A 25,090-nucleotide genomic window follows, 5' to 3' on the forward strand; every position below is an offset into this window, starting at 1 on the left:
ACAGCCACAAAAAATTTCCTTTTAAGGCCAAATGAGTGTTGCACCATCAATTACTCACGGGGATATGTCACTCTTGGATAATGAGACAGATGTCCCTGACCTGAAGCTTCCATCCATTGAGAAATGGATTGGGGAAGCTAGAGCAGCTATGGAAGCAGCAGGGAAGTTATCACCACAGCACATTTCTCATGGAAATGAAACATTTGAAACGTCAAATGCCCAAGAAGAAGAAACTGAAGACAACAGCTTCATCCAGACAGAAGAAACTACACGTGGCTATTCAAACATGAAGATTGGTAAAATAAATGGTGAGAGCTTTATCTGGTAGGCTGATGTAAATTAGAAAAATGTTCACAACTGTACAGCCATATTTCATGATTTAATTTTCAGAATAATTTACTTAGTAGTTTAGTCTACCTTGAACACAGTACTGTTGGATTAGTGTTTTCTGAGATCCTTCAGACTATCACAATAATAATTGTTTTTAATTAAAATAGTATAATTCTCTTTGTACTGATTACTTCAACAATGAAATAATTTTTGATTTCTAGTAGCCATTTTTACAACTTCAGAAGGGGAGAAGTCATATGGGGCCAATATGAATATTCTCATTGCTATTCAGCTTTCTCTAACTATCCAATATTAATAATTTTATTAAATTTTATTTTACTGTTGATGGAGATGCTGTTAACTATTTTATTGTCGGTCAGCACCTATGTTAGACCTGATAACATAATACAAAATCAAACTGACTACAGTAATACAGGAACAGTTTTACTTACGTCAAAACATCCTGGCACCAACATACAGCTAGACCACAGTCCTCCATTGGTAAAAAGTGAGGTAGAAAAACTGAACAAAAACCCCAGAGTACTGCTAATAATAAGTGGATTATTTTGTCTTCCATTTTGTTGGAACTGTCCAATGTTATATTGGGTTTACCATCAGACAAGTAAAACACAATTCAACTGTTAGTCTTAGGGACTAGATGTAGGGCAGCTTGTTATATCATTCTTTGGAAACATCATACCAAGTTGGAGCTACACCATACGTTACATAAGAAATTTACATCAGTGCAGGACGTTTGTATATTTTTGTTACATGTACTTGGTTAAATTAGCCTTGTCAATTGATCTTCAATATTTTACAATGATGTCAATAGATCTTCATGAAAATGACGTGTATGAACTTTTTTTATGTTTCTTTTGTATTAATTATTTCGTGGATCACTTAACCACTATACTATGAGCAACTATGCTACACTTCATCTTTTGACAAATTTTGGTTTGGTATGGAACTATATTTTAAGAAGATGATCTTCACAAAAATGTGGAATATTTCATTTCTAATGTGATGTAACATTTCTCTGTAAGACAGTTTTATGAACCTGTTAATGATCTTATGCATAAGATTTGGTGGATTGCCTAACCATTGATATATGAACAAACTCATTTTAAATTGGCATTTCTTGATTTATTTTAAAGGTGATATGCAAATATACTTGCTGAATTTATTTATTAAAAAAGGTTTTTAAACTACTGTATTGGAATTAAAGTGGGTTAGTTATTTTTGTAATACAAAGAGTGTTATGCATACTACACAGTGCAAACTGAGGCTACTGTATTTGTTGTAAACAACCACTTAAGTTTCCTTTTGCACATACACCAGTAAAGTCATATAGTGACATCTAGTGCTGCGAGATTGGTGGATGGTAACTTACTCAAGTAAAGTCATATAGTGACATCAAGTGCTGCGAGTTTGTTGGATGGTAACTTACTCAAATGGTATGTTGACTAGGATGGATCGTCACTATTGGATAACTTGGTGCTTTACTTATTTTTTATGTTAATCTGATTATGTAATTTCCTCATACTTTAACACTGAAGATGGCTATTTATAGTTGAAATTTGTATATGCAAGAATAATGAAAAATGAGTGGGATCGCGACTGATTGCTGTGTTCCTATCCTTCATTAAACTCTGCGACATGTTTTGTGTTGTGATATTTGCTGCTTTATTGTGAGTTCTGTTTGTTGATTTTTAGTTTTCTGTAATCCTCATCAATTTGTAACTTCCACTATCAGCATTAAAAGTAGTTCTATACGTTCTGGAACTACATGCCGTTACTTATATGGATAATTTATGAGGCCCCAAAGAAAAGACTTGTGTCTGAAAAACGTCGAGGAAGGAAGGCAAAGCTGAATGAAAAGTTTTGTGATTTGGATTCAGTCATCAAGAAGAACTTATCCACTGCATATCGCAACTCAACTCCTTTTCCAAACTAAAACATCATGCTCTTCTCCACATATCTGTCTGTCTTCCTTAATGTTGGCTTCCATGTCTTTGAGCTTGCATCCAGGCTCCACTCGGAATGAAACCACTCAACAATATCTTCCTGTCTACAGCAGACACCCATTCAGTATGAATACTCAGACCAAGAATTACAAGAAGATTTGATGTGCTTGGTAAAGGCCTGGAGACACAGAAAGATATCAGCGTAGGTACAGACAAGGAATTGACACCCCTGAAAAGTGAAATAATGGAAGTTGGACAGACAGATATAGTATGTATGTATGTATGTATGTAAGGAGGATTTTCTTTCATTTCCCAAAATGCTTGCGCTTTGCTTTCCATTTCTCATTTTCTCATCTGCCTCTTATCTCTGTTATCTTCTCACTCATATGTTTGTGATCTAGTGTTGGCACTGTGCTTACTAATGCATTATCTTTGAGCCCCTGCTATCTTTTGATTGATTCCACATTATAAACAGAGGCCACAGTTTCAATATTCGGAAATACTCGGAACACACAAATACCTAACTACATTATATTTTCTACTTCATCTTTGCTTCCATACCCCTTCATAATAAGTGATTTTTTCTTAATCTAGGGTTTTTAGTTATCTGCCACTGCCCCCAATACTCCAGTTTTACAACCTCTCCCAACCTATTCCTCTTTACCCTCTTAAGAAGGAACCTGTTAGTCAGAAATTTAACAGAATTACAGAACTTTAATCATAATCTTTAGATATGTAGTTTGGTAAAAAAATACACTGCTAAAAAAAAGTTAAAAAAATACACTGCTCAAAAAAGTTTGGAATACTATTGTAAAATTTGGTCTATGATACTAGAGGTCTCATTGCTGTAGGTACTTTACACATTATCCATTTAGAGCCCATATTCTAGACAGTATTTAGTACTGGCATGCTTTGTGTCTGTTTCACCATTACGTAAAGATAACACTACCACAGCAGCCACATCAGAGGCAGTTCAGTATCAACAGCAGCTTCATTCAGTTTGTGTTCAGCACTGCAGTAACATGTCATGTAAAGGCACACAACACTTTGATAGAATCAGGATAGTGGCTTTACTTTCAGCAGATCATACCCATCAAGATATTGCCACTCGGTTACATGTCACTCAAAGTGGTGTGTCTGAGATACGGAGAAAGTGTAGAGAGATGGGAAACATGAACAATAGACCTTGCAGTGGTCATCCTCACATGACAACACCAGTGCAGGATTGTTTCCTCCAACTGTCGGCTTGCAGAGACCAAGTATCAACTGCCATAAATGTTTTCTCCCAGGTAACAGGGATCCATATATCAGTGCATAGAAGATTGCATCAGGGTGGCCATCATTCCAGAAGACCAATGAGAAATTTTTCACAGAACCAATGGAACCGATGCAATCGAAGAACCTGAGCTCTTGTACATTAACATTGGACCATTGCAGAGTGGAGTAATGTCATGTTTTCTGACTTGACCAGGATTGGTTTGTGACCGGACAGTAGATGTGTTAGGGTTTGAAGAAGCACTAGATGGCACCAGGAATGCCAATACATTCTTGAAGTCCATCTGTTTGGAGGTGGAAGTGTAACAAATTGGGCAGCAGTAATGACAGGACAGCAGACCCCACCAATTCTCTTCTATGGCAATTTGGCTGGGCCCCAATACCGTTAAGAGGTCTGACTAATGATTGTAAGGCCCTACAAACGTGAAGTCATTGACAGCTTCATCCTAGTTGATGATGCTGCAAGATTACACAGTACTACAGCAGTATCTCAGTATCTTCAAAGATGCAACATCAACTGACTGCATCAGCCCCTGAGCATGCAAGGGACTTGTTGAAAGTGATCATTGCATAGTGTCTGAATCCACCTAACAGTATTCAGGACGTCACTGAAGCTGCCATTGAGAAGTGGGACCTCGTACTCCAAGATAAACTTGAGGGTCTCATCCAGAGCAGGCCTTGCTGAGTGAAAGATCTAATCCATGTGCGAGGAGGACATACTCACTAGTAAGGACTGAATCATCATCATGAGATAAAGATTTGCACTATTTTTGTTTTCAAGATGTACACTTAGGAGAGAGACTGCTTTGTTTTGTAATGAGCTTTTGTAAGTAACAAAAATCGTTCTTGTTTTCAGAAGGAATTATGTTTATTTTGTTAATACTGCATTGTACAAATCTCAATGGGTGTACTGTAAGAAGTCATTGTAGTAAACTCTACGACATTCCAAACTTCCATTGAGGTGTGTACATTGCGTGTTAGCGTTTCGAATAACTTGCAGCTTGGTTGAAGTTTGTAATAGTTACTTTATTTTTTAACAAACTCACAGATTTTGCAATTTAGTCTGAAGGTGAAATGTATGAAATTTACTGAAACAGTCTACTACTTCAAGATGATCTTGTTACGTGGCTGCTAATCTGAAAAGGTTTTATCAATAATGGGTTACAAGAGCACCTTAAATATTGAGTTAAAGCTGTCGGCAGTAAGTGATTGCTGTAGTTCAGATAAAAAATGTTCCTCCATGGAAAAATTTGATCTTTGGAGGTATTAATTTAATGTGTACTCTAATTAACTTTTTGTGGCTTATAATCAATTAAGTGATGCAGATTTCATTGTAATAAAGTGGACCATAAGTCCTTTGTCCCTCCATTGTCTCCTGCATTGCATTATTGATGTATGATTGGTTTGTTTGTATAAAATATAGTTTTTATTATTTTTAAACAAATTAATCTCTGCCAGCAGCTAATAAGGAAATACACCAGTTTTCATTATACATGAGTTTGAAAACTATTCACTATTGATGTTGCAGTGATACAGAGAATGAACTGTTATTGAGCCAGGTGCTTAATGTGATAGAACATGTGCTAGCTGATGGCTGAAACATGCACTTAAACAAAAAGAAAACTAAGTGTTCACGTGGGGTATATATTCTGGATGGCTAGAAGCTTGCATAAAAGACTTTTAAAGAGGTGGATGACTATAGAAATCTTGTAAGTTAAATAGATGCAGAAGGGTAAAAGACATTCTAGAAAGGGTTGCAAAAGGCAGAAGGCTATTTTATGAAAAATAAAGAGCTTCTAACATAAATAGTATAAACATTGAGACAAGGGGGAAAAAATGAAAAACTACACTTCGTATTTGTTCATTGATGTATGGTGCATTTAATCCCTTCTCATTTATGTCTTATGTTTTTATAAGTAATGTGGTAGCCAGAATGTGGGTAACAACAAAGTCAGTGCATTTAAATTTTGGACAACACCATATAATGACTTTTTAATGTTTATTTTCTAGATGACATTGACACATGTAGTGAGGCGTCATTTCCTGCAGCTCCTAATCGACCACCTGTGGTGCAGCTGCAGTCATCAGTACAAAGTGAAGAGTCACAGGAAGAATCAATGCTGTATAGTGGGTCTCCATCACCAACTGCCAATCAGATAGATGTTCCGTTTCAGGTACTTTCACTACTTCTCCTACAGTGTTTCAGCGTATTCTATGTCTGTAGGTTGTTCATTATCACAAATTGATTATTTTATTTAGATGCATCATTTTGGCATGACAGTATCTGTGATTAATGTTGTGCATAATTTAAAACATCTCAGTTAGGGCACTTATAAATAGTTAGCACAGGAAATGAAATTCACTGAAAGTGTCATAGCTTTAACATCTAAAAATGAGATCAGTCTAAACAGATTTTCTCTTTTCATTTTGGTCACTGGCTGACTCTGTGGTCTTCCAGAGAGGTGACTCTATGAAAGTATGTTCCGTAGATTGCATGGCTGCTCCATAATCAAATCCTAAGGACTCAAAGTTGTGTATATGTTTCACAGTGATGATTGAACTATGACGGGATCTTGTCCAGACATTCTCCTTCAAGTGTTTTAGGGTTCTGCTATTTCCATATTTCTTCTTGATTTGATGAAAGTGAGTGATTAACCAGTCACATACATACAAAGCATTAATTAACTGCATTTTTATTGTTTTATTGAGACCAACAAGGACAACATGAAATCTTGTAGCCATTTGACAATGAGTTTTGCTAACTTTTGTGTCATTAGTATTACTACTGTGATGTAAGTCAGAGTGTGTTAGACAAAGAGTACATGAGGCTTTGTAAAAACAGCAATGGATTATGCATTGCAATTTTTCATGTGGGAAATCTTCAAACGTTTTGAAATTACGTAATAGGAATTGAGGCTCTTGTACTATATGCTGCTTTGGGCTCTGAAGGCACTGAAAAATTGAAACCACTCTGCCTCAAGAGCAGAAAGTGAAAATATGAATTTTGTTATTAGTTTTAGAATTTGTTGGCAGAGGTCAGGGAAATTAAATAAAAACTGTTACATTTTGCAGGACTGTGATGTAGGGAGCTTCACTGACAGTGACATTCCACTTATTTACTGTGCTCGTCACCTCGCAGCTTCCTTCCTGTTGACGGGTGTGACAGGGCATACAATGCCGGACAAGAGTGTAAGGGTCAGTGTTAAAGCATTAGCACTCAGCTGTATCTCCAGCATTGTGCGCTTGGCACCAGATATTATCCTGCTACCTGTTGACAAAGTGAAGCAACTTTCAGAAGGTATGTGTAATACATTCAAGAAAACTGTTTGTATGTTTACAGGCTGGAGTTGTGGTTAGTTCAGGTTTGAAAAGTATGTAAATATCTTTTAAATATAGTGCTCAATTTCAATTTGAAAATTCCAGAACTTTTTAAAAATTGGTGTAAATGTTGTTTCCATGTATTTCACAAGAAGACAGTGTGTGATGAGTATTTATCTGCGGGAAACAAAATTCCAAGTAGCTGTGATAGAAACACTCAGAAGTAGAAATTGCACTTCATATGATTGCTGCAATGCATTCTTGGGGTAGCAAGGAGGATGGGATGTGTAAAATTGAAAGGAGGGGACAGGTTACTTGGCCCTGAAATTGAGAGTGACCTAAACTGTTGCGAGGATGAAGGGAGAAAAAGATGAAGAATAAGATGTCTAAAACAGTATGTAACCTCCCTCCACCATCTCAGTTATTAAAGTTATGGCAGATTCTGTCACTTTACTCAAGTTATTAATGTCGCAGGTACAACAGGAGTTGTAGAAACCATACTGTTGAGAATCAATGAACAATTTGTCATAGTTTATTGTACACTTCAGTTATCACATTTAAGAAATACTCTTAAAAAACTGATTCATAAGTTAAGTGCATCATGTGTGTCCTTCTATAAATGATTTACTCACAGGTGAAATTACTTTTGGTACTTTGACGGCTTCTTTGCAGAGGCTATTGAAGGGACAGAGTAAAAAGTGTTAGGAATAATGCCGTTAGGAACAAGGAAGCAAGAAGAAAAGGATATGAAGACAGAAAAAATTATGATAAAATTCTACCATTCCAAAATGTGTGTGTGTGTGTGTGTGTGTGTGTGTGTGTGTGTGTGTAGGTTTAGAGAGGTTAAATCCAGTAGGTGGATGCAAGGGATCCTCAAAGTGTACCCCATCAGGCAAAAAAATTTTTGAGACTCGATTAAAAGAAATAGGGCTAAGATTACAGTACTAATGCTTCACTTGTTTGTCATAGTATCCCTCACTTGAGTAAAATGCACAGAATGTTCATAAAACTGTGTGAAAGTGACGGAAAAGTCGTTCTATGGGATGTAGTTCGACTCACGTCACATTATCTTGGATGTTGATTATGCTGTCAAAGCATTTAATCCTTCATGTGAAATTCTGCACTTTGCTGTTTTGTGGTAGGTTTGTGTTGATAACACTGGGTCTTGTCACCTGTGATGGTTTTTTGTAGTAAAGAATTGTCTGCATGTTGTATTTCAATCAAGTTGCTGCAGGTCTCCCGAGTCATTGGTTTGGTTTGGGAGTCAGGGTGTGTGCGATAGACACTGCACACACTTTTCTCTTCTGCCAACCATTCTGGAGAATGTCTTTAAACTTGATGAAGAGACGTTGCCCCATTGTGATTTGTGACACAACAATGTTGGCACACTTTGGCTGCACAGCCTAACACTACCTGCACACAACTGACTGGTCGATTGCGCAACTGTTGTTTACAATTCAGGCTGCCGCCATAGCCATTGCGCTAACATCTCTTATATGCCAGGAATAAATGTTTTTGGACAGCCAGTGTATTTTCTACTTTTTAGTGGTTCTTTAATAGTGTTTCTGCCAAATTTTTGTTTTGTGAGAGATCACATTTAATCGGTTCTGTCAGGCATACTTGGAATTTTACCTCTTAAATGTTAGCAGTGGTCACTATTCCATCCCTTTGTAGTTCACAGTTTTCTCAATTGAGTTTTTCTTTTGATTCATTTTTCATGTCCCTCTGTAGGATTTACATGGAATTATTGAATAATTTTTGAAACAGTAATCATGAAGAAATGAATTATTTTTCTCTAACAAAATAAGTATGAAGACCAATATTAGTTACATATTTTAATATTGGGTTTCATGAAAGCAAGTTACTTTATTTAGAAACTTTATTACCCTCAGTTGCTGATAACTTTAATCAGAATGCAAGACTGTGTGTTGTGTCTTGGATCAGTATGCTATTCAGGGTAGAATCTGGTAAATAATAAATTTCTTGGCAGTAGATCTTTTGTATCTGTTACGACTTTGACCAGTGCCACATATTTCTCTAACAAGGTGTAAAGAGGAGGAGGTTGACTATGGCTAAGCAAGGCACGAAAATGAAAATACCGAACAAGGAAGTATAGACTCTACAAGCAATATGTTTTGTGAGTGCAGAGTATTGTGGTAATATGTGGCACCTTGAGAGGTATTTAAAGTGACAAGACTCATCCAGGCACCTGAAGAGACCTGTCTATGAGGCTATGCATCTGAGGGTACAAAAGTGCGGGCATGATGTATCAACAGTCAGAATCCTAAAATACTGTCTAACAATCACGCGGTAGCCTGTGCACAGAAAAGGATCTGTTTTGCAGGAAAAATTGTTTGTGCTAAAACACTAGACACCCACCTTTAAGAAATACATTTGAGGCATTTTTGTTCCAATGATGATGAGTTAGAATTGTAGGCTGTTCTCGCTCAATGCCGTCTAATTAATTTTGTGCAGCAAGATTTTAATCTTCCTAGCATCCTGTGTCTTTCGTTGAGGTTAGGGTAGCCATTGATGGGAAACAAGAGGTCAAGGTATTGCTTGCTGGGGCCACTTACAGTGTTAACTCTGTGATAGAAATGAAATAGTGTTATTGGAGGGGGAGGAATCGTATGTGTGCCATAGGCATATATTTGTGGAGGAACGGGTGAAAGAGACCATACTGAGAGTGATGGAGACTGGTGAGGGATGCCAAATGCAGATCATGGTTCATGCCAACACCTGTCACCTGGTATCTGAGATTTTTCTTGTTTCGTTTTGGAGAGTGGTGAAAGTGGAGGAGACAGCTTAATTCAAATCCATATAAGAACTACCCACAATTCTGTTTTCCATTTATTCATGGGATTTCAGGATTGCTGCTGGGTAATGTTAACTACATGCCTCAATATTTAGGTCTACAGAGATGTATGATCTGGCTTCTCGGTACCACTACACCTCACAAACTAAAAATATTCTTCGAATGCTGATGCATCTGCAGATCTTGAGTCTGATAGGGGCAATGTTGTAGAGAAGTTACCTCACCTACAGTTAAAGAAAACTGATGTTTCTCTCATCAGATTTTCAAAACTTTAATGAAGAGTAGAGGAGTTGAAAATTACTTTGAAAAATTTCTAACCTTATCTACTAACTTTGATTTTGAACTTCAACAATGCCTGGTGCTTTTGGAAAATGAAATTATACCATTCACTTTATGCATAAGTTTTCTTTTTCATGTCTACATTTTTTAAGATCTATTGCTACAGGGAAATGATTCACGTATATTTTATACTGTCTCAGAACTATCATTTGTTTCTGTCTGTTCTTCAGTGAATATTATTGCATCAGATATTTTTAACAGGTTCATGTATTGCCTTTCTTTCCTGTGCCATGTTGTTTTTCAAAGCATAATTGGATCTAATAACAGCTGAAAGTAATTTTTGTCTTCTTGATATCTCTAAAGTAGGTTTTTACATTTAAATACACTGAAGAGCCAAAGAAACTGCCTAATATTGTGTAGACCCCCTGCGAGCGCGCAGATTCCCGCAACGTGACATGGCATGGAGTCTACTGATATCTGAAGTAGTGCTGGAGGGAACTAACACTGTGAATCCTGCAGCGCTGTCCATAAAAATGTAAGAGTACGAGCGAATGGAGACCTCTTCTGAACAGCGCATTGCAGTGAATCCCTGATATGCTCAATAATGTTCATGTGTGGGGAATTTGGTGGTCTGTGGAAGTGTTTAATCTCAGAAGAGTGTTCCTGGAGCCACTCAGTAGCAATTCTGGATGTGTGGGGTGTCGCACTGTCTTGCTGGAATTGCTCCTGCTGGAATTGCCCAAGTCCGTCGGAATGCGCAATGGACATGAATGGATGCAGCCAATCAGACAAGATGTGTACTGTGTGTCACCTGTCAGAGTCATATGTTGACATATCAGGGGTTCCATATCACTCCAACGGCACACACCTCACACCGTTACAGAGCCTCCACCAGCTTCAACAGTCCCCTGCTGACATGCAGGTCCATGGATTCATGAGGCTGTCTCCATACCCATACACGTCCGTCCGCTCGTGAAATGAGACTAGTCCGACCATGCAACATGTTTCCAGTCATCAACAGTCCAACGTTGGTGTTGATGGGCCCAGGTGAGGCGTAAAGCTTTGTGTTGTGCTGTCGTCAAGGGTACACAAGTGGGCATTCGGCTCCGAAAGTCCACATCAATGATATTTTATTGAATGATTCGGACGCTGACACTTGTTGGTGGCCCAGCATTGAAATCTGCAGCAATTTGTGGAAGGATTGCACTTCTGTCATGTTGAACAATTCTCTTCTATCATCATTGGTCTCGTTCTTGCAGGATTTTTTCCCAGCCGCAGCGATGTCAAATATTTGATGTTTTACCAGATTCCTGATATTCTCGGTACACTCGTGTAATGATCATAAGGGAAAATCCCCACTTCATCGCTACCTCGGAGATGCTGTGTCCCATCACATGTGCGCTGACTATAACACCACATTCCAACTCACTTAAATCTCGATAACCTGCCATTTTAGCAGGAGTAGCTGATCTAACAACTGCGCCAGACACTTGTGGTATTATATAGATGTTGCTGTATTTTAATATGCATACCTGTACCAGTTTCTTTGGTGCTTCAGTGTAATTTTGGAACACTTCTGGGAAAACTCTTCATATACTTTAGTTTCCTTGTACAATTAGTGTTGTACATTCAAAAGATAACCCAAGCATCTACAAAACTGAGCAAGATACATTTTCTGTTCACTAGGTGTGGCATTGCCCAGCTTCTGACTTATCCCAGTCTTATATTTGTCTACAGTCAGTTTTTGATATATTTCTCATGTAACCCCTTCACACACCCACATCATCGCTAAGCATGCTAGGATGTCTTATCCAACAAATACTTCATTACTTTTTTTCAAATAGTAAGTCATTTATGTACCAAAATTTTTGGACCCGTCCCCTTCCTTGCTTGTGTACAAATTAACTATATATTGACCCCACGTGAATGTAATTGCTCTCTATTAAAGTTTTTGGTATCGGTCAACAAGCCTTATGAAAGATATGCTCTTGGATGAGTTTAATTGAATTCTTCTGGCTAACCATTCAAAAGTGCTAAAGAGAAACTCTATCACAGGTTTAGTCAGAGTGCACTGTTTTCCCCTTTGCAGATGACTGTATTCTGTCAAAATACTTTTTAGTTTTGTGAACTGTGATAGTATCTTTTTCCCTGTCTTTCAGGAGCACAGCCTTTGACTGATGTCTTGCTTTTTTCTGACCATGTTGATCCTCAATTAAGAGGTGTTACAAATCTAATTGTGGGAAATTTTATGAGATCAATTTTGACAAAACATACGAAAAGTTTTGGAGATGTAATGAAAGACAGCAAAGCGCCAAAGAACATCATTCTCCCGTATTTAATAACATTGCTGATAAAGGTAAGTTGCATTGTATTCTCTGCATCCTTTAAACAAGCCTAACATGTAAAAATTTAGGAATTTTATATGTTTGTGTTTCAATATCTGTATGTAGTTCAACAATGCTTATTAATGAACGCGTGCTGCTGGAATTTAAAAAAGGGTACTTTTTAGATTATTAAAAAGAAAGTTTATAGTTTTTCTTTTACTATATGAGGGGCGTTTGAAAAGTCCGTGCAAAGTCTGAGAAATGACACCACTGGCTCATATCGAGGCCATGTTTAGTTAGTAGCATTTTTGGAAAGAACACGCACCAAGATTCAGCCATATTGGTCTACTTCTTTGTGTTTGGCATTCATGTGAATCAAGGAAGTCGAGTGATTGTCAAAAAATGGATGAAAAAGAATTTCGTGTTGTGATTAAATATTACTTTATGAAAGGCAAAACGCCTCATGAGACTAAAGAGATGCTTGATAAACATTATGGTGACTCTGCACCTTCGATTAGGACAGTTTATAAGTGGTTTCAAAATTTTCGGAGTGGGGCCATATGGGCACAAGTGATGCTGAATGTTTTGGACTCCTGTGAAGATTACGACTCCAGAAATCATTGATATAATCCATGATATGGTGATGGATGACAGAAGAGTTAAGGTGTGTGAGATTGCTAGTGCTGTGGGCATCTCGAATGAATGGGTACATAATAGTTTGCATAAACATTTCGACATGAGAAAGCTATCCGCAAGATGGGTTCTGCGGTTGCTCACACTTGACCAAAAATGGAATCGTATGAAGTGAAGTGTTGCAAGGATGGTTTGCAGCTGTTCAGGAAGAATCCGCAGGACTTTAAGCATCGTTTTGTCACTGTGGATGAAACATGGATACATTACTATACTCCTGAGACCAAAGAATGATCTAAACAATGGGTTGCAAAGAGAGAATCTGCACCAAAAAAAGGTGAAGACCATTCCTTCAGCCGGAAAGGCCATGGTGACTGTCATTTGGGATTCGTTGGTGGTAATCCTCATTGAATATCTGGAAAAGGGTAAAACTATTACAGGTGCATATTATTCATCGTTACTGGACCGTTTCAAAACCGAGCTCCAAGAAAATGACAGCGATTGGACCACAAAAAAGTCCTTTTCCATCACGACAATGCACCAGCACACATCTCAGCAGTAGTGGTCGCAAAATTAATGGAAATAGGATTCCAACTCGTTTCACAGCCCCCCTATTCTCCAGACTTGGCTCCCTTGGACTACTATTTGTTCCCCAATTTGAAGAAATGGCTGCCAGGACAAAGATTTTATTCAAACGAGGAGGTGATTGCAGCAACTAATAGCTATTTTGCAGACTTGGACAATTCCTATTATTTGGAAGGAATCAACAAATTAGAACAGCGTTGGACAAAGTGTATAAGTCTAAAAGGAGACTGTCAAAAAATTAAAAAGGTTTACCCCAAACACGTAAGTAGTTTTTAGTTTTGCACGGACTTTGCAAATGCCCCTCTTAAAATTTTTTAGAATTTTTGATCTCCTTAATGGTGCTTCCCAGTTGTGATGTTAGCATTCATTAGTATACCAAAAATCGTTTATATTCCTGTTGACTTTAAAAAACACTGCAGATGAATTTATTGGAACACATTTGCAATGTACATCACCAAGAACCAAAAGCATTGAATTGTAATGGACAACTAAATCGATATCAGCCTGGAGGATAGTTTTGTAATATCCAGCTGAATATTTCCATTTCATGTTGTTTTGTATTCTTTAACATCTCCAGAAATGTAAAATGTAACTTTTTACAAATTTTCACACAGGGTGGTACTAAAATCTTCAATAAAGCTGACTCATGTTTACAGCTAAGACAGCAATAAAAAAGCTGGAACAAAATGAGAACATCTGAGCTGTGGTGGCCTCTGCTGCTGGCTTATTTCTGTCGTACAGTAACTGAAGTGTTTTGCACGCATTGTTAGTCCTTAAATGTGATTAATCTTACAATTAAAAATTATACTTTTACTTAAGTTCAAGTATTGAGGAAAACGTTAGATGACAAATGTAAATTCTGTTTACATGCTTTAAATCATAGTTGAATACAATTTTCTGTATTAAATTTTATCCGTTATATAGTGTTAACATTTAGTTTAAAAAGAGTAATTTTATTTTTTATTACAAAATAAATTTTGAGCTAACATTTATACTGACTCTTGACTTAACATTGAACATTATTCATCTATCACTTCTGGGGTAATCAACTTAGAAAAGTGATTTCAGGAACTGATGACATGCTGATTTTCCTGGAGTGTTCTACAAAAGTAAATTAACGTAAAGTAATCAACTGAAAACAAGCCTAATTGACCATAAAGTAATTATAAACTCATCTTCAAGTGGAATTAAGACTGAACATGTTAGCAGTTATCTACAGAATACGTGTTCTATCTGCGCCCACTGTATCAAGATGACCATCTGTTCTGGCACGGATAATTTCATAATATCACTTCCTCATCTGCCACATTACACTGTCTATGGCTGAGTAGTTAAATTGCCACCTTGTGATTTGCTTGTTTCATATTGGGGGAAGTCCTACTTTGCTGTCTGAGAGTCAAGGAGGAGTTGGTACAAGCTGTAGCTTAAACCTCAAAGTGAAGATGGAAAAGAAGAAGGAATCTGTATTCTTATATTTAGTTGTGATAGATGGAGAGATTAGAATAGATACCAGTGACTGTGTACATAGGGTAAATTTGGAGTCAGGTGGTTTGAGGTCTAGAGTGGTTAAAATATATTTGTGTTAGTCAGCTGGCATCGGTGAGGAAATAAGGAAGGGGATGCAGCTTTGGAACTAGGTGTAGAGTTTACCATCATTTACAGCAGATGTAGTCAACCTGTTCCCTAGCACCAACTAGTGGGCATTCCAGCTTCCTGGTGGATGGTAGGCAGTAGGGGTTTTTAAAACATTTCAGTAGGTTTTCATAAAAAATTTACACAAAGTGTATGGTATGTAATTATTATTATATGCTTTAGCTTGCTGTAACTCTACCTTATAACCTTTGCAAAGTAAAGTGGTAGCTGAAATTCCTACTAGTGGGCACTAAGGACCAGGTTGAATACCACTGTTCTAGGTTATGGGTTATTTCTCAAAGTTACATCCCTACTTTGCAAAACACCATTACTGTATAACTGGTGGGCAGTCCTTACGGAGGTACAAAAATGGGTGGGAAGTAAACAAGGTTGACCACTCATGTTCTAGAACATAGCTATTTCATACAACATGCATTTGTGGTCAGTCTCTTGTCCTCATACACTATGCTGCAGACTTGAAACAAATCAGCATAAAACTCTAACACGACTTTGTGCAACACAGCACATTAGGATAACTGACGTTATGTGTTGGCATTGTTGTATCTGACGTATATACTACACTGCCCAGAGTCAAGGCGTTATTTATCAACAGTATGGAGGGGTATACATTTAGCAGCCCATGCTTCCAACCGTATGACGAATTGTGAACGAGTGCTGCTGTTAACGGTAGTGTAATAGTTTGTAGTTCCGGCAATCACCACACAAGCATTGTATTGCGTTGTTTTGTTTTGTCAGATGACAGTTGCCAGATAGTCAGTGTTTTGTTCTTAGTTGCACCTAGTTACTCGAATAAACATGGCTGGCGCAAGGCTTACATTCGATGAAAGGAAGTCAGTTTTGAAGTGGTATTTGAAGTACGAAAACATTAATGAGGTTCAATGGCAATGGCGAAATGAGTATCAAACAGAGCCACAAACACGTTTAACGATTCGCCGCATTCGAGAGAAATTTGAAGCCGAAGGCTTTGTTAAAGATGTACACAAACAATGATCTGGACGACCTGTTACGGTAACAAGTCCAGCTAACTCCCGTCGTGTGTTACAACAATTCACTCGCTCACCACAGAAGTCTGTGAGACAGTGTGCCCGTGAAAATGGAGTGAGTCGCTCAAGTGTTCGACGAACTTTGAAGACAGCAAAGTGGAAGTGCTACATCCCACGATTGCTACACGCAATGAACGAGGATGACCCAGATCGTAGAATGGAGTACTGCGAGTGGTTTACTAACATGGTGCACAACGATGAAGAGTTTGCAGAGATGATTGTGTGTTCTGATGAGGCACAGTTCAAACTCAATGGTACAGTAAATCGCCACAATTGCATCTGCTGGGCCGCCGAAAATCCGAACGTCCATGTAGACAAAACCGTGAATTTGCCAGGAGTAAATGTGTGGTGTGGGTTGTCTTACTGGGGCTTGATTGGGCCATTCTTCTTTGACGGCAGGGGTACTGGTGAGGTGTACCTTCAGAAGCTTCAGACATCCATTTTACCTGCCATCCGAGACTTGTTTGGAGATGGAAGAGTTTACTGTCAACAAGATGGTGCCCCAGCCCACTACGAAAATCATGTTAGGGCGTATCTCGACGGAAATCTACCAGGAAGATGGTTAGGCTGTAGAGGTGCTGTGGAGTATCCACCACATTCCCCAGACCTAACTCCTCTGGACTTTTACCTGTGGGGAACACTAAAGGACGTCGTTTATTGACAAAAGCCATGCACATTGGATGAACTTCGAGAATCCATCATACATGTTGCAGTCAGTAGTTCGTGCTGCAGTTCGGCGGCATCGTTTGTGTGTGGATGTTAATGGTGACCATTTCGAACACCTACAGTGATATCTTTAAGTTGGACTTTAAGCTACACTTTCACCAAAAATGAGACAACTCCGTCAATTAGTTTGCAAATCATGGACTTTTAAACAGTGGTTACATTTTTTTGGACCCCTCAGTATATTTTTTTGATGAGAATAGAACCTGGACCCACTGTGTGGCAGTGAGCAACACTGTCCACTCGGCTTCAGAGTTGGAATAGTGACCTCCAGTCTGTAAAAAAAAAATACCTTATAACAGTTGGCATGTACTTATCCTAAGGGGGGAAATATCCTAAATACTTCTGATAGATACAGAAAGTAGGAAAAACTATCCTAACTTTTAAAAGGCTAGTTATTACTTTAGACAGTAGATGGATCTCTCTCATGTTGGGATCTGAGTCTTCTGACAAGCTGTTCTTTCTCCTTGTCATTTTTTGTAGTTTCTCAACCGTTTTTAATCTTTTGATACATACATTACAGTAACTCTGCTACTCTGTTCAGGGGCCAGTGTTTTCTCAAGTGACTTTCTTGTCTAAATTGACTATACGTGTACAAATGAGTTTTGTGTCAGAATTGACTCTCCCTCAAGATATTTCCCGAGTCAGTTGATGATGTCAGTGATGGATTGATTATGGTGACTGTAGAGTTCTAAAAGCTCGAGTATAATGAAGACTGCGTGTGCTGAAGAACAGAGAGATGGTGACGTTATTGCTAACATTGAAAGTTGACCAATTCCACTCTGCTCACTCATGTTAGAGTAATGAATTTTGTGCTTTTGGGTCTTATTAATATTTATTTAATTATTTGTTTTATTTCCATGGTTCACTGTGAAGATTGTATGCGGATTTGATATTTTTTCTGTTAGTGTTCCACCTCAAGAGATCCAATATCAGAAAGAAGGAAATGGTTTAAGTTTTATGTTACATGGGCAAAGAAAAAGCCTACACAGTGCATAAAAAAGAGTTTATTTGTTATTTTTAATAGAAGCTGTTTCAGCAATGAAAATGTCAGAAAACTAGTTTTGGATGTTATTTGACACTTGGAAAGAAAATGAGCTGAAAAGAATAAAGTAAAAAAAAAAAAAAGTGCTTTGTACTATCTTGTAAATATTATTTGATGTGTTTGTATGTGTACTTTTTCTCAAACAAACAAATGTTGATGGTTTGAAATGTTTGAATGACAATCTCTTATTCTTCCTGTGTTCAAATGTATGGAATATTTGCCATACAGCCTTTCTCAGGGACGTCCACTATGATTTTCACTTAGGTCATTATGCACTCTATTGTCATTCTGAATGACAACAGTTTGCTGCACTGGCTGTCATTGTTTGGATTAAAATATCTGTTTTTTTTTTTTTTTTTTTTTATCACCGGTACTGCACAGGCTGTGTAATCGTTTAAAGTGGTTGTCTAGTGTGACCCATAAAGTGCACATACTTGAGTTACTATTAAAGTGTTTGTCAAGTCATACAGTGGTAGAAATTGACAGGTTGGCCAGACTTTACAATCACAAACATGACACGAAGTATTTCCTAAACTGTGTTTTGTCAAGTTTTCTCAGCATGGTTGAGTAATAGAGCACTTCCAACTGTTCTGCAAGTTTTGGTTTCCATTTTCTGCACAATATCTTGACGTCTGACCTAGCCATCTTCTTCACATGCTGTGAGTGTTGCTGTTATGTGTACTCTCTGCCTGGACTCCAGCTGGACTGTAAACTGTTGTTGGTCTCACACTGCTATTGACAGCAAGTGTGATTTCTGACAACCGCTATGCCCTTAGATGCTCTTTTGTTTCTCAGGGATCGCACTGATGTTCTGTAAAGCAGAACTTTGTTGAGTGTTTTCCAACTCTGGTGCATATTATGGCCAGTGAGATTTTAACAAATTGAATGCCACACCCCAAGCGTTATTTCATTTTAAATCTCTGTTAGTGTTTTTTTTTTCTTTCGAATAACCCATTTGGAGGGTACGATGAATCAACTTTGGCTACTCTTCATTGTATTAGATTTCTTCAGTTTCCAAATTTCCTTCATCCTTTTAGAGTGATGTTCCCTTTCTTCTTGAGTCCACTTTCGTCTAGTTATTTTCTTTCTCTCCTGAAATTCTGCCTTCTGAACTGCCTTTCTGAAATGTGTTCTGTTTTCTATTGTGTCTATTGTAACTCCAGCATTTTCAATGTCCTTTTCAGTCTCTATGAACCATGCTGGCTTGGATTTGTAACTATTGAGTAATGTGAATATCCACTTAGTTAGTCTGTTGTTATCCATTCTGAATATATGTCCAAAAAACTGTAGTCTCCTCTTCCTCATTACATCAGTTAGTTTCTCTGTTTTCAGATATAGCTCTCTGTTTGGTCTTAACCTGTATTCAGCATTATCGTTTCTTTTGGCTCCCAGTATTTTCCTTAAAATTCTTCTTTCGACCTTCTCTAGTTTCTCAAGAACTCCATTTCTTGTTAGTTTAAGTGTTTCTGCCGCATAGAGAGCTTCAGGTCTGGCCACTGTTTGGTAGTGTCTTAATTTCGTGTTCCAGGACAAGGATTTTTTTATTATAAATGTTTTTGGTCATATGAAACACTCTTTCCATTTTGTGCACTCTAGTTTCTATAGCTATCTTTTCTTTGGCATTGTATGTAATCCACTCTCCTAGGTATTTAAAGGAATCTGTTTTGTGTATTGTGTTGTTGTCAACTGCAATATTTTAAGGAGCATCACAGATGTTTGTCATAAACTTTGTTTTTTTCGTAGGATATTTGTAGTCCTACGTTGGCTGCTTGTTTTTGTAGTTCTCTTATTTGTTCTTGGGCATTGTCTAGTGAATCTGTAATCAATGCCATGTCATCTGCGAAGGCTAAACAGTCGACAGTGATCTTGTTTGGATTTCTCCCTGGTTGAATCCCTTTAGTATTGATGGCCTTCCTCCATTCTCGAACTACCTTCTCCAAGACACAATTGAAAAGCAGAGGTGACAGACCATCTCCCTGTCGAACACCTGACTTTATTTCAAACGATTTTGAGAGCTCTTCCCTAAATTTTACTTTCGATTTTGTATTAGAAATTGGAGATTGGTTACTCCCTGGGGTAAAATCTCTTACAAGGTGCGTATCCATTGTTGATTGTTTGTTGGGTTAGGGGAACAAGTCCCCTAAGGATTCTACTCGAGGTTATTAGCTCCGAGGAATGATTTTCAGCCGCACCACTGGTGGACAGACGCTGACCACTCAGCCGCTTGTTTCAAGACAGACGCCAAGTGGATTAGTGTTAGTGTTTATTAGGTTTTCAGATATCTTTACTTCGATAGACTCCTTAATTATGCTGTCTCAGATACTCTGCATTTGCACTGCAATACTGGTGTCATTATATTTCATTTCATAATTATATTTGAGGCAGTGCACAGAAACAGCTGATTTTCTTGGTTGTGGTAGCTGGGTGTGTCACGAAGTTCCTTGCAAATCCCCTCGACTGTTTTGCTAATCTACCTTATGCTGGCCCAGTATTAGGAAAAATTGGTAGACTTCTATGGAAACATTGCATCCAGTCTGTTTCACACCCTTCAGCTAAGTTAAAAGCGATCTTTGTAACATTAAAGACAATCTAGATATCTGAAATCTAGGTGCGTATCGCATTCCTTGTAAATGTGGCATGCCTTATATGGGACAGACTATCTGAACAGTTGAGGAGAGGTGTAAGGAACCTGAGTGACTTGCCCAACTAAAATAACCATGCAAATCAGGTGTTACTGAGCACTGTCTCGAATATAATCATGAAAAGAAATATAATTACCAGTATTGTGATGTGAACTCTAAGCTTCTGGGACAACATAATTGAAGAGCATATTGAAATAGTGATGTCAGAAAACCTAATAATCAAGGATAGACATTTCAATTTAAATAACATTGGGGTCTGGTACTCGGTTTATAAAAATATCGCCAGCCACCACATCCAACAGATTTGGAAAACCATCAGAGAATTTTTGTTTCACATGATTCAGTGTGAGCCTTGAGAAACAAAAGAGTGTCAGAGAGTTTAGTGAGGGTTGGAAATTGAACTCTGCTATAAATAGCGGCGTGAGGTCAACAGTAGTTCACAATCTGGTTGGTGTCCAGGCAGTGAGTACGCACAGCAGCAAAACTCGCAGCACCTATAGAAGACGGATGGGTCGGTTGTCCAAATACTGAGCAGGAAATGGAAACAGCGACTCAGTAGAACACATGGAAGCCCACTATTAATTATTTCCTAAACATTTGTGACATAACACACAACTCGGAAGTGTAAGAGCATACTGGAATGTGAACACACACACTTCACAGCCAGCTCATTCCTAGTTCCCTAATTCTATTACTGTATTGTGACTTCTTTCTGTGGACAATGATCACTGATAAGTTCACTTTTACAGTTCAGTATTGAAGTGATATTATATGGAAATTTTGTCTGTTGAGAACACATCAACATTTGATATGGATTTTTCTTCCTGTTCTGTGACATTCCATTGATACCTAACATGAACTGTCCTTAGCACTGAAAATCTTTGCACCAAACTGCACACATACGTTGGAAATTACACAATTTTCTGTAAAGACACACAACTGTTGCGAGCTAACATCCCAAAGATGTTCGGGCTCACGTGCAGTTCCTCTTTGTAAAAATGTCTTGGCTCAAACTCATCTAGGGGTTGAACTACACGTATCGCATTGTTGTTGTTGTGGTCTTCAGTCCAGAGACTGTTTGATGCGGCTCTCCTTGCTACTCTATCCTGTGCAAGCTTCTTCATCTCCCAGAACCTTCTGCAACATAGATCCTTCTGAATCTGCTTAGTGTACTCATCTCTTGGCCTCCCACTATGATTTTTGCCCTCCACGCTGCCCTCCAATACTGAATTGGTGATACCTTGATGCCTCAGACCAAGTCCTACCAACCAATCCCTTCTTCTAGTCAAGTTGTGGCACAAATTTCTCTTCTCCCCAGTTCTATTCAATTCTTGTCTTAACTATTTATTGTCCATGTTTCAATTCCATACATGGCTACACTCCATATAAATACTTTCAGAAACGACTTCCTGACACTTAAATCTATACTTGATGTTAACAAATTTCTTTTCTTCAGAAATGCTTTCCTTACCATTGCCATTCTACATTTTATATCCTCTCTACTTTGACCATCATCAGTTATTTTGCTCCCCAAATGGCAAAATTCATTTACTACTTTAAGTGTGTCATTTCCTAATCTAATTCCCTCAGCATCACCTGATTTAATTCGACTACATTCCATTATCCTTGTTGTACTTTTGTTGATGTTCATCTTATATCCTCCTTTCAAGACACTGTCCATTCCGTTCAACTGCTCTTCCAGGTTGTTTGCTGTCTCTGACATAATTACAATATCATTGGCGAACCTCAAAGTTTTTATTTCTTTTCCATGGATTTTAATTCCAACTCTGAATTTTTCTTTTGTTTCCTTTACTGCTTGCTCAATATACAGATTGAATAACATTGGGGATAGGCTACAACCCTGTCTCACTCCCTTCCCAACCACTGCTTCCTTTTCATGCCCCTCGACTCTTAAAACTGCCATCTGGTTTCTGTATAAATTGTAAATAGCCTTTTGCACTGTGTATTGTACCCCTACCACCTTCAGAATTTGAAAAAAAGTATTCCAGTCAACATTGTCAAAAGCTTTCTGTAAGTCTACAAATACTAGAAACGTAGATTTGCCTTTCCTTAACCTTTCTTCTAAGATAACTTACGGGGTCAGTATTGCCTCATGTGTTCCAACATTTCTTCGGAATCCAAACTGATCTTCCCCGAGATCGGCTTCTACCAGTTTTTCCATTCGTCTGTAAAGAATTCATGTTAGTATTTTGCAGCTGTGACTTAATAAACTGATAGTTTGGTAATTTTCACTTCTGTCAACACCTGCTTTTTTTGGAATTAGAATTCTTATATTCTTTTTTAAGTCTGAGGTATTTTGCGTCTTCTATATCTTGTTCACCAGATGGTAGAGTTTTATTAGGGCTGGATCTCTCAAGGCTATCAGCAGTTCTAATGGAATGTTGTCTACTCCCGGGGTCTTGTTTCGACTTACATCTTTCAGTGTTCTGTAAAACTCCTTCACGCAGTATCATATATCCCATTTCATCTTCATCTACGTGCTCTTCCATTTCCATATTATTGTCCTCAAGTACCGTGTTATCAAAAAGTCAGTATAAGTTTGAAAACTGAATAAATCACGGAATTATATGGATAGAGAGATACAAATTGACACTCATGCTTGGAATGACATGGGGTTTTATTAGAACCAGAAAAATACAAAAGATCAAAAAATGTCCGACAGATGGCACTTCATCTGATCAGAATAGGAATAATTAGCATAACAAAGTAGGACAAAGAAAAGATGATGTTCTTTACAGGAAATGCTCAATATGTCCACCATCATTCCTCAACAATAGCTGCAGTGGAGGAATAATGTTGTGAACAGCACTGTACAGCATTTCCGGAGTTATGGTGAGGCATTGGCGTCGGATGTTGTCTTGCAGCATCCCTAGAGATGTCTGTTGATCACGATACACTTGCGACTTCAGGTAACCCCAAATCCAATAATCGCACGGACTGAGGGCTGAGGATCTGGCAGGCCAAGCATGATGAAAGTGGCGGCTGAGCACATGATCATCACCAAACGACGCGCGTGAGCGATCCGTTGGACATTTTGTGAACTTTTTTTTTTGTTCTAATAAAACCCCATGTCATTCCAAGCATGTGTGTCAATTTTTACCTTTCTATCTACATTATTCCGTGGTTTATTAAGTTTTCAAATTTATACTGACATTTTGATCACCTGGTACATCACCCTTGTATAGACCCTGTACGTACTCCTTCCACCTTTCTGCTTTCCCTTCTTTGCTTAGAACTGGGTTTCCATCTGAGCTCTTGATATTCGTACAAGTGGTTCTCTTTTCTCCAAAGGTCTCTTTAATTTTCCTGTAGGCAGTATCTATCTTACCCCTGGTGAGATAAGCCTCTACATCCTTACATTTGTCCTCTAGCCACACCTGCTTAGCCATTTTGCACTTCCTGTCGATCTCATTTTTGAGACGTTTGTATTCCTTTTTGCCTGCTTCATTTACTGCATTTTTATATTTTCTCCTTTCAACAATTAAATTCAATATTTCTTCTGTCACCCAAGAATTTCTACTAGCCCTCATCTTTTTACCTACTTGATCCTCTGATGCCTTCACTACTTCATTTTTCAAATCTACCCATTCTTCTTCTACTGTATTTCTTTCCCCCATTCTTGTCAATTGTTCCTTTATGCTCTCCCTGAAACTTTGTACAACCTCTAGTTTAGTCAGTTTATCCATGTCCCATCTCCTTAAGTTCCCACCTTTTTGCAGTTTCTTCAGTTTTAATCTGAGTCCACATCTGCCCCTGGAAATTCTTACAATTTAAAACCTGGTTCCTAAATCTCTGTCTTACCATTATATAATCTATCTGAAACCCGTCAGTATCTCCAGGCTTCTTCCATGTATACAACCTTCATTCATGATTCTTGAACCAAGTGTTAGCTATGATTAGGCGGCTTCCTCTTTCATTTCTTACCCCCAATCCATATTCACCTACTACGTTTCCTTCTCTTCCTTTTCCTACTGTCGAGTTCCAGTCACCCATGACTATTAAATTTTCATCTCCCTTCCCTATCTGAATAATTTCTTTTATCTCATCATACATTTCTTCAATTTCTTCATCATCTGCAGAGCTAGTTGACATATAGACTTGTACTACTGTCGTAGGCGTGGGCTTTGTGTCTATCTTGGCCACAATAATGTGTTCACTATGTTGTTTGTAGTAGCTTACCCGAACTCCTATTTTTTTTATTCATTATTAAACCTACTCCTGCATTACCCTTATTTGATTATTTATTTATAACCCTGTATTCACCTGACCAAAAGTCGTGTTCCTCCTGCCACCGAACTTCGCTAATTCCCACTATATCTAACTTTAACCTATCCATTTCCCTTTTTAAATTTTCTAACCTACCTGCCCGATTAAGGGATCTGATATTCCATGCTCCGATCCGTAGAACGCCAGTTTTCTTTCTCCTGATGACGACGTCCTCTT

The 25,090-nt window shown here is 38.1% G+C and overlaps 1 protein-coding gene across 1 annotated transcript in view; it reads left to right on the top strand.

Moving 5' to 3' along the window:
* LOC126473149 (huntingtin) overlaps positions 1 to 25,090 on the top strand; it is a 516,516-nt gene that overhangs the window by 83,763 nt on the left and 407,663 nt on the right. The window contains exons 8-11 of the mRNA XM_050100007.1: positions 27 to 308; positions 5,580 to 5,743; positions 6,642 to 6,867; positions 12,141 to 12,337. Coding sequence (XP_049955964.1) covers positions 27 to 308; positions 5,580 to 5,743; positions 6,642 to 6,867; positions 12,141 to 12,337 — 869 coding nt within the window. The remainder of the gene's footprint in view (positions 1 to 26; positions 309 to 5,579; positions 5,744 to 6,641; positions 6,868 to 12,140; positions 12,338 to 25,090) is intronic.

The sequence above is a fragment of the Schistocerca serialis genome, chromosome 4 (assembly GCF_023864345.2).
Source record: "Schistocerca serialis cubense isolate TAMUIC-IGC-003099 chromosome 4, iqSchSeri2.2, whole genome shotgun sequence".
Lineage (NCBI taxonomy): Eukaryota > Metazoa > Arthropoda > Insecta > Orthoptera > Acrididae > Schistocerca > Schistocerca serialis.